Below are 13,538 nucleotides of genomic sequence, written 5' to 3'. Positions count from 1 at the left end.
CTGCAGATGCTCACAGAAAATCAAAGGGGTGGTCTAACTTAGTCAGAGAGACAAACTTGCATAGCATAGCATAGCATAGCATAGCATAGCATAGCATAGCATAGCATAGCAGCACTGCTCCATCAAATTAGCCTACCTGAATAAAATGTGTTGATCTTCAAAAGCTCCTTCTCACAATTCTGAAAAAACTTCTCCTCAAACTTGGCATAGTATCTCTTGACAGTGTCTTCATCTGTGACTGGAGAGGGGAAAAAAGAGACGGAGAGAGAGAGAGAAAGGTCACGTTTCGAACAAAACATTCAACATAAAAACATTATTTAACCAATGAAAAACAATTAATGCACACATCATTATGGACATTTTCAAAATGTATGCATCTGGAAATTATTGACCTAGATGAATATGACCACAGCTTGGTGCTAAACAGGTAGCCTATCAGTTTGGCTTATGATTACATTCACATCCTTTTTCAAGATGATCCTCCTTCAACAAGCATCAATGCACTTAAACAATGCTTTCATTCAGACCAGGGTACCAAGAGAAACAAAACGGTTCAAAATGTCTTGATGGACAGTGTACTGTTCACCCCAGAAAAGTCACCAACACGCCCCTGCCACTCTCGTTCCTCTGACGGTCATTAAAATGTTGGGGACAAGCACAGTGGCACAGTTCTAAATAAGGACACATTTAATTTGTCCCTTCCCTCTTCTGTCTTCTTACTTGGTGTTGCTCATCCAGCACACAGAGTAACCCAACACCCCTATGAGTTGCCTGGGGGACTCCTCCCCCTGTCTGCATCCCATGCTCCCCCCACCCCATCCCCATTAACCTTAGCCCAGCTTGGCCCACTGGCGTTCCAGTAAAGACAATAGCAGCCAAGAGGACCAGGGCCACAGGGCACTCTCCCAGCCACAGCTTAAAGTCTGACCACAGGTCCACAGCACAGGATCAACAGGCTGTAGTTCTAATGATTTTATTTATAGTGACCACAAGTTCCAAAACACATCCATCTATAACAGCTGGCAATATTTGACTGTGATCCTTAGAGTAGAGAGTCACAGTGTAAGAGATAGACCTCGTCTCCTGGGACTGAGAAAGACAGAGACAAAGAGGATCTGTACACTGAGAGAATGTGCATCTTAATATCCTCTCTCTGCTACTAAAACATGCATTATTTTTCAATGATTATCCATCACGATCACTCTCTTATCAATGTTAGCCTGGCCAGACTTGCTAGTTGACACCAGTACTGATGCATCATTGATGTTCTATCTAAATGTCACAGCCAGGGATACATCACACCATCCATCACACTATCTCTGCTAAATGTTTGTGCAAGAGTGGGGTTATAATAGAAATGTTAGCTAACCTATCATATGAAATGGCCCTTTAATGCAAGTTGAAACCTTTAGATGGAGAGGCATTCAATTAGGTTCTTAGTAATAACAAAAAGATGCCTAAGGCTGTGTAGGCTGTCAATATTCCTGCTCTTTTCACCTGCATACAGAGCGAGAATCCAAGGAGAGACTGTGAGTGTGTTCAGTAAAAGGCTGTGAAAATGTTCCTTGGGGTGAGTGAGCCAGTCAAGCGATGCGCAGATTTACATAAAAAAAATTGAAAAACATCTGTATATCAATAATTAGGGAATTGAATCATGTTCAGTGGTTGAAACTTCTTCATAAGGGACTTTATATGATGATTCACTCTGATAGTGCTGGGGAGATGTGTCCCCTTACTGCAGTTCAGACTAACCTCATGACAGAGGCATCTTGCAGTCCTCATTAAACATCAAAAACAACATCATCAATGAACAAAAATAAAACAACAGCAGCCATGCTCAACTGTTCTGAACTGAGACAGAACATAATCAGGGGCTGAGATGAACTTCAACTTATCATCTTCACTGGGTCAGAGAGAGAGCGAGAGAGCGAGAGAGCGAGAGAGCGAGAGAGAGAGAGAGAGAGAGAGAGAGAGAGAGAGAGAGAGAGAGAGAGATCAGAACGTGTGTGCTGTAAGACACAGCTGGCATCAGTGGGTCATAGCCAGTGTTAAGTGGAGGTCAGGAGGGTGTGAGTGCCTTACAGTGTACACCCACACAGCTCATCCCTTCCTGTCTGGAATAGAGGAGAGGAGGAGGCGAGGAGGATGAGAGGAGGATGAGAGGCAGCAGCTAGCTATCTGCATGAGGAATGAGGGATGGAAGTACGCTCTGCCTACGCCTCTGAAAGCATTTCTCCCTCACTTCCTAATTCCATTGCAGTCACAACACACCTTGGACCAGGACATATCCATGGAGAGTTTAGCCATTTTATATCGTCTGGCTGGTTGCCAGTCCTCCCATTACAGACTGGGATAAGTTTAGAGAACAAGCCTGTGAGAACAGGGCACTGCAATACCGCTGCAAAACCAGGTCAAATGCAAGATCCCAAAGGAAGAGGTTATAGAACACTGGAACTAGTCTACATGACAACAACTGGGGGAGGAGGCAGATGACAAAGAAGAAAGCGAAATAAGAGGGTTGTGGACTTTGGATGAAATTATCCTAGATTATGTTATGAGAGGAAATGGAGGAGATGAAAGCCTGGAGAGAAAGGTAGGGAGAGGGCCGTGGATTGACCCCTCACCCCTATCTCCCCCCGCTGACACTCTACTGACCCCTATCTCCCCCCCCGCTGAAGTTCTACTGACCCCTATCTCCCCCCGCTGAAGCTCTACTGACCCCTATCTCCCCCCGCTGAAGCTCTACTGACCCCTATCTCCCCCCGCTGAAGCTCTACTGACCCCTATCTCCCCCCGCTGAAGCTCTACTGAGGAGGTCTGTTGGTCCCCAGGAGACTGTGTCTGTGTGTATTTGTGCACGTGTGGAAGTGTGTGTGTGCATGTGTGTGCGTGAGCATGTGTGGCGTGTGAGAACAAAGGAGCGAGAGGCAGCGCTGCTTTGAAACAGCCCCGTCCCTGCAGCTACACTGAGTATTCACCATGCCTCTGATGCAAAAACGTCTCTATAACCAACACTCTAGCATCATTTGCTTCACCTCAACCTTACTCAAATCTGCATGAATCAACATAATTAGGCTCACAGAGTTAGAGTAAAGTACAAACTGTCTGTGCTAATTTATTTTCAACAAAAACAAAGGATAGAAATAAACAGCTCAAATACTCAAACGAGTGAAATCATAAACGGTATTTAGTGTGTTTATTCCCATTTATCAAAGATGTCTGTATTTATCTGAACTCAATGTCTTCTCTCCATCACTGTATGGGGCCTCATTATTGCACCACTGGCTGGTGAGGAGACAGCCAGGCCCACTCATAGTCCAATGGTACCATCCTCCCCAGTGTCCCTCTGACAGGCAGCTCTGGAGGGCCTCTCCCTGAGCTCATTATCCTCAGAGTGGTACTGTGAGTGGTACTGTGGCACAGCTAACAGCCAACATCCCTCAACATCCCTCAAGGGAACCAGCCCAACCCACTACTGCCCCAAACAGCACTCTGCTACAAAGACCCAGAGCCACAGAGAGCAAACAGGCTGGGCCACACCAAAGCTGTCTCCACCAGCCGTCACTAAATGGCTTCCTGCAGCAGTATCTGCCCTAACATTGCAGGGATAAGTGAGCGCTTAGGTGGATATGTGTGTGTGCGTAAGTGTGTGGTGCAGGCAGTAGGATGATGATGAAATGCCTCCTAGGAGAGTAATAGTTTTGTCCCTGGGGGCTCTGTGTGAAGATGGATACTCTGGCCACCTCATCTTGTGCTGTGTTTGATAGTGTTTGTTGGACATTAGTATTTCACCTCTCTGTCAGCACTGAGCAAGGTTCTACTCTTTCTTTTGAGGTGAGCTCCTTGATGTTGTGTCTATATAGTGACATGATGGAGCTCTGAGGTTTGTAACCTTTTACTCACGACAGAGTGTCTCATGGAGGACAGGCTGGGTAAGCAGTAATTTTTTTGTTTTTCTTCATGGTTTCTTAGTTGTATTTGTTTCAGTAGGTACTGGGTATAGTAAGTCTAAAAAGTAAGCTTTCAGTTTGATCAAGATGTGTTAACAAGCGCTGCATATCACGGCCATTTCCTGTAGGTGCTTGAAGCGGATGGGGTATGCGCCACAGTCCTAGTACAGAGGGGCTTCCCAGCATGGCCTACATACTGCCGTTCGCCATCCTGTTTCAACCCGTCAGCTGGTGATGCTCATGGCAGTCACAAGAGGGAAGTGAGAAAAGCTTAAGTGCTTTAGAGCAGCCAGGAAAAGAAAGGCACTTTATTATTCTGTAGTGGAAGGATGGGTGAGTCCAAGTGTTTGTGAGTGTTTGTGTGTGCATAAGGATGCATGTGTTTGTGAATATACAGTGCCTTCCCTAATTATTGGGACAGTGAAGCAAAAGTATCGGGACAAATTCACTTATATGTTTATTAAAGTAGTACAAAGTTAAGTATTTGTTCCCATATTCATGTTGCGCAATGACTACATCAAGCTGGTGACTCTACACATTTGTTGGATGTGTTTGCTGTTTGTTTTGGTTGTTTTTGTGCCCAATAGTTATTAATGGTAAATAATGTATTGTGTAATTTTAGTCACTTTAATTGTAAATAAGAATATAATATGTTTCTAAACACTTCTACATGAATGTCGACGCTACCATGATTATGGATAATCCTGAATTAATTCGTGAATAATGATGAGTGAGAAAATTAGAGATGCGCTATGTACAAAAAGTGCTGTGATTTCTAAACGGTTCACCCAATATGGGTAAAAAATACCCTCAAATGAAAGTGGACAGTCTGCACTTTAGCCTCATATTAATTGTATCATTTCAAATCCAGACTTTTGAAGTATAGAGCCAAAATAATAAAAAATGCTTCACTGTCCCAATAATAAACAAATCTAATAAAAATATGATCTAAACCTACACAAACTGTTAGCAGCCAGCTTTATCAAGCCATAATTAACCCTATGTGCATTCACTGGTTCCCAGTGCTCCTGTAAGATGAGGTTCAGGAATATGGACAGCTCTTGCTCAGCTGTTATCAGTGATGCCCAGTCCAGTGGGGACACGTCCTTGGGTTACTGGTGGAAGCAGTAACATCTTAGTCTACCTCATGATAAATCAATACAACAATAGGAGAGGAACCATGAATCATTTCTACAGCCTTTGATATCCTCTTGACCTTTATGCAGGTCAAAAGTGAGAAAAATAAGGGGATCTGAATAAAATGTTCTATATCTGAAGACAAATGATTAAACTTACTGCCTACATTGTGTTCTTTCAAGGTCTTCTCTCAGAAAAACAAATCTGGTCTTCTCTGAGAAAAACAATTCCCTTGCAGGTTGCATAATGGTGGGCAGCCCCTTTCCCTTCTGTGGTGTAAATAAATCATGAGGAGCACGAGCAACTTCTCCAGACCTGACTCAAATCTCCCCTCCTGATCCACCCCATCAAGCCTCCACATAAATCTTTCACACAAACCCCCAAGTGGAGATGAGAAAACATGAGCTCTCCGTCATGTCAGAGGCTCTAACCCTCCCTTGCTGCACGCACGCACGCACGCGCACACACACACACACACACACACACACACACACACACACACACACACACACACACACACGCACAGAAAGAAACATGAGGTGTTGTGGGTCACAGGATATAGTACTGTAGTTTTCAGACGAAGGAGAGGGTTGTTTAACTAATATAGCCTAATCAACAGGTAAAATGGAAGCCTTTATTCCTGGTTGTTCGACCCATAGGAGAAAATCAAGCTGATGTACCGGTGTTCCATTTTATGCCCATAGTCCATTTTTCTCTCTCCGTTTTTACTGAACGTCTTCATATTGTGGCGTTTTTCACTGGGAGTGTGACAGGAACATGGAGTATGACTGGCCCAGAGGAGAGCGGTGATGTGCCCCTTTATGTTGGGACCAGTGATGTCGTCATCTCCTATTATCCTGAATGTGAAGCCAGGCGAGAGAACATGACATGAATCCTTCTCCGAGTCTCACACAGACACAGCTATATCAGCCCCAGTCATTTTACACCTCATTTAAGCCATGTAATGACACCTCATTGCTGTTTATCACCCATGTCCTTCTGGCATCATCATTAGCTGAAAGTGCAGTTACTGCCACTATATTCATGAAATTCATTTCCCTCATCTCTTTCCACTCAACCTGAGTTAAATCATTTTAATGGAATGGAACTTTACCAGAGGTGGCTATATATATATTTTTTAAAGCTCTATTATCGTGGGTGCTGTGAGGACTCTACGACCTGCCCACATTAGACAGGGTCTTTTCTTATCGTATCACCTTCCTGTATTGAACTGAGAGAGTGGGTGGGAGTGCTCGGGTGCTGCCTCAGCTTGCGTTATTCTCAGGTTTCCCCCTATCTGAAGAGTAAGGCAGCCTTGTTTGGGAGAGAAAGAGAAAGGGCACTCACACAGAGCACTGCTTCCATTCTACATCCTCTTGTTCCAGACATACAGGATAACCATGAAGCAAAACCATGCAGACAGTGCCCCCACACCAACCCAACCCCTCCTCCCTCGTCTGCTTTGTTCCTCTTCCCATTCCCCCCTCCAGCCACAATTCATTATAACAATCATGCAGTTTGTGGAGCCAGGAGACCATTCAGAATGAACATTAACTAGGCTAGCCTGCTACTGTAGGTCCGGAGTGGTTTATCAGCCCGAATGAGGAGGAGTATAAATAAAAACTGCTTGCTAAGTAAGCAACTCAAACTGAGTCAAACACAGTAGTAATATTAAGGTAGGAATCACTTTTCAAGAGGCCACTTTACAACTTGAGAGAGGTGTTTGTTTATCCAGTGCATTGATTAGTGCATGTGTGTGTGTGTGTGTGTTTAGGTTGGATTCCCGGCAGCCTGCAGATATTGCACCAGTTGAATACATTAGTGGCAGGAAGGAGTCAAGACCAGATGGGATATGAAATGATCTGAGGGACCAAGAGGGATACTGAGACAGGCGAAGGATATAATATGGAATATTACACCAGCTCAGTGAGACAAAGAGACACACAGGGAGAATGAATCCTGAAACATTCACCAGTTCACTACTTAATAAAACACACTGCAGCTAACTAGATTATGCTGGAGGTAGTGAATGCCTTTTATTGCTTTTGTTAATATATGCCATGTCTTAAGGAAAAAAGGAAGTTGTTGATTGAGCTGAAAATCATCCCTTCCTTTGAAGTGCACGCACTGAGAATGTTACAAAAAAAAATCAGGAGATCCGCTTGCTGTAGTTGAAAGCGCTGTCCAAGGTTCTGAAACAGCTTTTGAGTGAAGTAAAAACATTTCGGATAAGAAAAAAGCCTGATATACAGAATAAGTTGTCTCTGGTGTACTTTCAGGCAATTTCTGCACCATGATAGGAATGAATGTCAAAACCATGAATTAAAGACAAATTGGCTTCTCTCCTGTCACCCATAGAAGGATGTTTTAACGTATCCCTTTAACATAGCCTACATCCCTCAAACCGCATTAGAGCAACGCTCCTAAACCAAAGGGAATTTTGTCATACTTTCATTAGAACTTCTTAAATTTTCCTCCATATAGTACTATAGCAAAACTTTCACAATAGCTTTGACCCAATTACCTTCCAGAGTTCTGTTGTCCACCCTCTTTAAGTCAAGACAATGACCAATCATTGAGAGTCTGACAACAAGAGAGTCTGACAACAAGATGCTTCTAACAACATGGGTCATTTATGCCAGATTTATCATTGCTGTATCTCTCTCTCTTGACCTAATGATGCTCCTGCAATTGTTTTGGGGACTCCTGAAGTGGAAACATTGAATTACCATCTGTTTCTGAGTGTGTATGACTGCCGTTGTATTCACCACTGCCCTGCACTGTTTCCATCACCACTGTGACACAGTCGGACAGTTACAGCATTTAGGGCAATCCACTGGATACATAGCCCTCAAAGCACCACAGTGCATACACACCCAGTGGGCCTCTCTCTATGCAGTAGAGACTGAGTCATTTAGACTAAGGGGCTTGTTTAATAGTTGAGCTGTGGAAGAAGGAGGAGGATAGAGTCAGAAGGAGTTACAGAGGCCACAGAGGAAGTAGACCACACAATCCTCCAGCCAGGCATAAAGAAACCCACAGCAAAGGAAGCATATTTACTATGATGGGAATGTTAATCACTTCTTCCATTTAGCTAACAAGGCTTTAAATCTCCTCCACTTACTGTGTCCCCCCTGTCCTCATAAGGATGGGAGGTCAGAGGCATACGAAGCAGTGGGCTACAACTGAATACAACTAGGCATGTCTGTTGATCCCAACTCACTGGTTTACTTTAGAAAGTGGCCATCTCTTAGACTTGATAAGCTCTCCTGCTAAAGTTATTTCCCTTTCTTATGTCCTAGTTGTTCTCTCTCTCTCTCTCTCTCTGTCTCTCTCTCTGTCTCTCTCTCTGTCTCTCTCTCTCTCGTAGAAGCTGGCTGCTGTGAAGTGTTATCTCGTGTGCTCACAGCCAGAGGATGTTTGGCCCAGACCTCACCCTGCCTGCTAACAGCTCCATATGCAGCGGCTCCTTGAAGATCAGGGCCCTCCTGAGTAACTCCTCTCCCCCACACCTCCCCAGGCAGGCAGAAGGAAAAGTCAGGCTGATAACAGAGCTGATTGAGGGGCTCACTGGCTACTGTCTATCACTCTGCTATCTCTTTTAAGCAAAGGAATGGAACTGATGAAGGAGAATTAAATGTTTTTTCACAAAGTTTGTTAAGTCTTTTCGATTAATATTTCAAACAGTTTAACCCCTTACACTCGTGGGTATATTGGCCTGTATGGATAGGGCCATATTTAAATGTTTCTAACAGAAGAACTATAAAAAGCATATGCATGACCATGGTACTAATTGAAAGACGACACTTTGAAGATTATGTAGAAATGATCAGACCAAGGTGAGGACACAACAGTTCACCAGACACAAGACTGAATCTAAATATTACAATGTTGATGCAAGGGTTTGAGTGAGATGCACTTGTATGACTCGTAGAAAGAGCCTTCAACTCTAAGGTTATTTTTTAGCTCTGCCAGTTTTGCCATTGAGGAACTGAAGCAAGCACACTTTCGAACACTGCCCTGCGTCCCCACTATCACACAATTACTGCTGTTGTTAACGCAATGTAAAAATGCTCCATTATATATCGCAAACTGGGTCAGGTGGGCATTATTTGAAAGCTTATTCTATTACCAACATGGCTAGCTAAGTTATAAAATACGATTTTACAGTGTTAGGCTTTCTAAAGACACTTCAGACAAACAGATTGTCATTTTGATGCACATATAATGGAGTCCTGAGTGCATTCAGGTGTGTGTTACACGGCTAATTGTCTTCACAATTAAATAGGCTAATTCAGTACAGGACAACCCAGGGTACAACGTGTCATCTTGTAACTGTACATCAAACATAGCGATCATAAACGTTGATAGAGTAAATTACATAAGTTCTCAAATATGGAAATGTGAAGGGCACATTTGAACTCGGGTGTGTGGTTTGGTTGTATTACATCAAAGTGTGATTATCATCCTCAACGTCTCATCTTTCAGAACACATCCACTCCCCTCAATTTGCAGCATTTCCCTCACTCAGACAACAACAAATGTGCAAAAAGTAGCCCAATTAGCAGGAGGGATGGGGGCATCTTCTTGTCGTGCGCAGTGCTCAAGTTTATAATGGCTGTCAGTCAAAACCCATACAACGCTGTGAAGCGGAGAACCTGACCTCTGACGTCATGTATAGCATGTTACTGTACAGCTACTGCGTTCCAATTTAGGCCCTTATCAATGACAAAATCTGCCATTTTCAACCCGTATACGGGATGACAGGGGCTGTGAGCGGAAAGGGCTACGTCACTCTAAATTACAATTCTGCATACCTGCATACATACCCATTGCATACATACCCATTGAAATCAAATTCAAGAACTGTTGTACACATGCAAAATACAAGCTACATATGGAGTGTGTAGTGATGGCTTTGTGGATGGAGATAAACAGGGAGTTCTTTGAAGAACAATATCAAACAGAATCATCTACCTGGGGAATATATAGAAATACATGTTGGAGATTCCCCACAAGTACCACAAGTGTCCAACTGTGACAGTGAAATCACAATGATGTAAAGACTGGGGAAATGAATCAAGAACACAGATCCTGTTTGGTGGAATAATTCAACCTGAACCACAACATGTTTTGTATCATAGCATGTGTTGTCCTTCAACTACAATATGGAATTCCTGGCTATTAATATGTAAATGCTTTTGTACTGTATTTCATTTCGAATAGGCCAACACATTCTCATTATCATGTTAGGCATCTCAGATTACATTGCTTTTTATTAGTTTGGTACTGATCCAATAAAGGAAATAAGATAAGCATATTGTTCTCAGCATGCACAGTCACGCAGCACTAATAGGAGAGACAAATCCAATCAAAGAGACAAGCTATTATTTCAAGGAGGATCTTTCAAAGAAAAAACATGACCCTGCAGAATAAGCTAAATCCGCTCTGGGATGCTACACAACCACGTCACATGAGCCACGCAGCTAGAACATTAGGCAGGAGCAGGACTGTGCTTTCAATTACTTCAGAGATATATGCTTGCATGATAATTAGACAATTAACAATTTCTCCCTCCTCCTCTGTGGAGCAGTGTAGCCGTGCCTGTGAATTAACAGGACTGTCACTGCATACATCAGCACGTAGCACTGCACCGCATGAAATCAGGTGGCCTGGTCTGCCTTGGGAAACAGTCACATCCCATTTTAAATGTCACAACATGAAGAGCTGAGGGATGAGGCAGTGAGGTAATGCCTGTTCTCTGCAGGAGAGCTGAGCTGACCAATACACTGCGCCATGCTGACCCCGGCACAGACCCCAGACAAGATGGCTCCACATGCCCTGGTGCAGAGCTCTGACTCCACGTGTTCCTGTGAGAGGAGCAGTCTGGGGGAGGGGGGGGGGATGCCAGGTCTCATCAGAGAATAGTCTTCTCTCCCAGCAGATGTCCAGAGCCTGGCAGTGTTTGCCAACTCTCCACAGACACCAGTGCCTGTGGTCCTCCTGAGGCACAACAAGAGAGGAGAGAAATGTTGATCTGTCCTCCATCAGCCTAAATAGGACAGCTAGCTCTTACTGATGCTAACAGCCTGCTTACATTTCTACATGAGGAGAAACTGCATCTACATTTTCTTATCATCAGGACCGACGACATTTCATGATAAATCAAATGCAGGGAATAATGCCTGATAATCTTGTCAATTATTCAAAATAAAAAGTAAACGTTCACTGGCCGATGACTGAGGGCAAAGTCTAATAACTTGAACTGTAGCTAAAATGAAAGCTACAATTTGAACTGGGAAAGATAATGGTCTAGATGTGCAGTTTGCACGCTTGGAAATATCTTCCCTGCAGGTGAGGGGCTGACATCTGAGATTAGATCCAGTCTGTAATGAGATCAGAGTCCAGTTAAAGAGAAGTCATTCGCCTGAATAGAGAAGCTCTAGTGACACTGACGCTACTGTCAATCCCAGATGGATCACATCTCAGTACTTTAGCTCCTCGGAAATATTCACTTATTCAAAACATTTCTTCATCTCCTATTTAATGACCATTTAATGGTGTGTAATTCATTTAAATGCCCCCATTACATTCTATTATTGTGTGCATTATGATGGGGTAATCACCTTGGGGCAGAGAGGGGAATAGGGGTGGAGATCTGGGACAAGACGGATAGGACAACCCCAAAAACCTCATTGCCTCTCAGAAATGCATTTCCTCTGTGTTTAGACATTTAGCCTGTCTTCCTTTGTGTGATCTGAGGATCTCTCCCATAAACAACCGCATTAGGAGGGCAGGTCTATATGGCCACGCCTCATTAGGGACCGTCTGCCGGGCTTATTAAGACAATGTTTCTGTTCTCATCTCACCAGACAGATTAATAACCATCCCATCTTTAAGACACGTGCAGCGCTAAGGATCAGAACCGGCTGGCTGTCCTCTTGATGTCTTATTTACCGCCTCGATGGAGGTTAGACTGAGAGAAGGCTTCTTCCCTGGCTCCATGGCTACGCCCTTCTACCTCTCTCACTGCTGTGCACTCAGGTGGAAGGGATAAGGGCGGTGTTCACACAGCTCTGCATTCAAGGGAAAACAACCCTGCTACTGTTGATGCTGCTGCTGTAAAGTCTATAGCGACAACCTCTGAGCTATGCAGACTGAACACAGTCACAGTGAACACAGTGGACCCGGTTCATTTAGCCACATCACTAGGCTGGTGATTCACTTCGCTCACATATTTCATAATGTCTAGAGGCACAACAGAGCTGTGGGGTCCGAGCCAGAGGCTTAGGGCAATTCATTGCTTTGTTTAAAACCTGGAGACACTGTAGGTGGAGAGAATGAATTGTCTGCAAGAAATATATTGGTACTGCTGAGAGATGTTTGCTATTGTATCATGTCTCCTTGGAAACGACTGGCATTCAAGTCAGTGTGATGGTGTGAGGAAATGAAGTCTCAGAGCCTAATCTCCCAGGCTCTTCTCTGTTGGCCAGGGTTAACGAGCGCCTCATCACTGTTACTAGGGAGGTTCTGAACCCATACGCCTTAACTATCAAAACATATTAACCACACAATTACAAACTTTGCATAGAAATGCATGGAAATAATCTTCTTTACAACTGACAAATAAAATAACTAAATGCACAATCTAATTAGACCTGAATATCATTTGAATGTTCTGACAGAATGTGTTGATTAGATCCAGCAGAAAAAGACACATCTTTCTCTTCTCTTTCCTTATATTTCACCCTTTACAACAGTTGTTGATGAAAATAATAATACAGCCATCACCTGGCTGTCTGGCAGAAAATAGCTGTTCCATTTTAGTGGGTTCACTGGGAGTGACATTGTTATTATCGACATCTCGCTCCGTGTCCTCCCCTGGACCGTGTAGCCATTAGCAACCATCTACAGGAGTGAGGCTTTTCCATTGATGCAGCCAATTGCTCTCACATGAATGTGTGCGCATGCATGCGAATGAGCAGGTGTCCATGGATGTGTGTGTTTGTGCGTCTAAGGGAGTGTGTGTTTGTGAGTCTAAGGGAGTGGGTGTTTGTGAGTCTAAGGGAGTGTGTGTTTGTGAGTCTAAGGGAGTGGGTGTTTGTGAGTCTAAGGGAGTGGGTGTTTGTGAGTCTAAGGGAGTGGGTGTGAGCGAGTGGATGTGAGAGAGTCCGTGTTTTAAAAAAAATGTATTTAACTAGGCAAGTCAGTTAAGAACAAATTCTTATTTACAATGGCGGCCTAGGAACAGTGGGTTAACTGCCTTGTTCAGGGGCAGAACGACAGATTTTTACCTTGTCAGTATTCGATCTAGCAACCTTTTGGTTACTGGCCCAACGCCCTAACCACTAGGCTACCTGACGCCCCACTCCAGGCCCTGGAGTGATGGTGTGTTGGTGGGTTAGTGTTGAGGGAAAATGATTGAGAGGGTCTGGGGGTTGTTTCAGTATT

The 13,538-nt window shown here is 43.8% G+C and overlaps 1 protein-coding gene across 2 annotated transcripts in view; it reads right to left on the bottom strand.

Moving 5' to 3' along the window:
• The window catches only part of LOC110524448 (xenotropic and polytropic retrovirus receptor 1 homolog), an 89,142-nt gene that overhangs the window by 26,478 nt on the left and 49,126 nt on the right, over positions 1-13,538 (bottom strand). For both annotated transcript variants that reach the window (XM_036978244.1, XM_036978243.1), the window contains exon 3: positions 137-238. In XM_036978244.1, the coding sequence (XP_036834139.1) occupies positions 137-238 (102 nt within the window). The remainder of the gene's footprint in view (positions 1-136; positions 239-13,538) is intronic.

This window comes from Oncorhynchus mykiss, chromosome 5 (genome assembly GCF_013265735.2).
Source record: "Oncorhynchus mykiss isolate Arlee chromosome 5, USDA_OmykA_1.1, whole genome shotgun sequence".
NCBI lineage: Eukaryota > Metazoa > Chordata > Actinopteri > Salmoniformes > Salmonidae > Oncorhynchus > Oncorhynchus mykiss.
The sequence above is the reverse complement of the archived record's forward strand: the minus strand, read 5'-3'. Positions and strand labels throughout refer to the sequence as shown.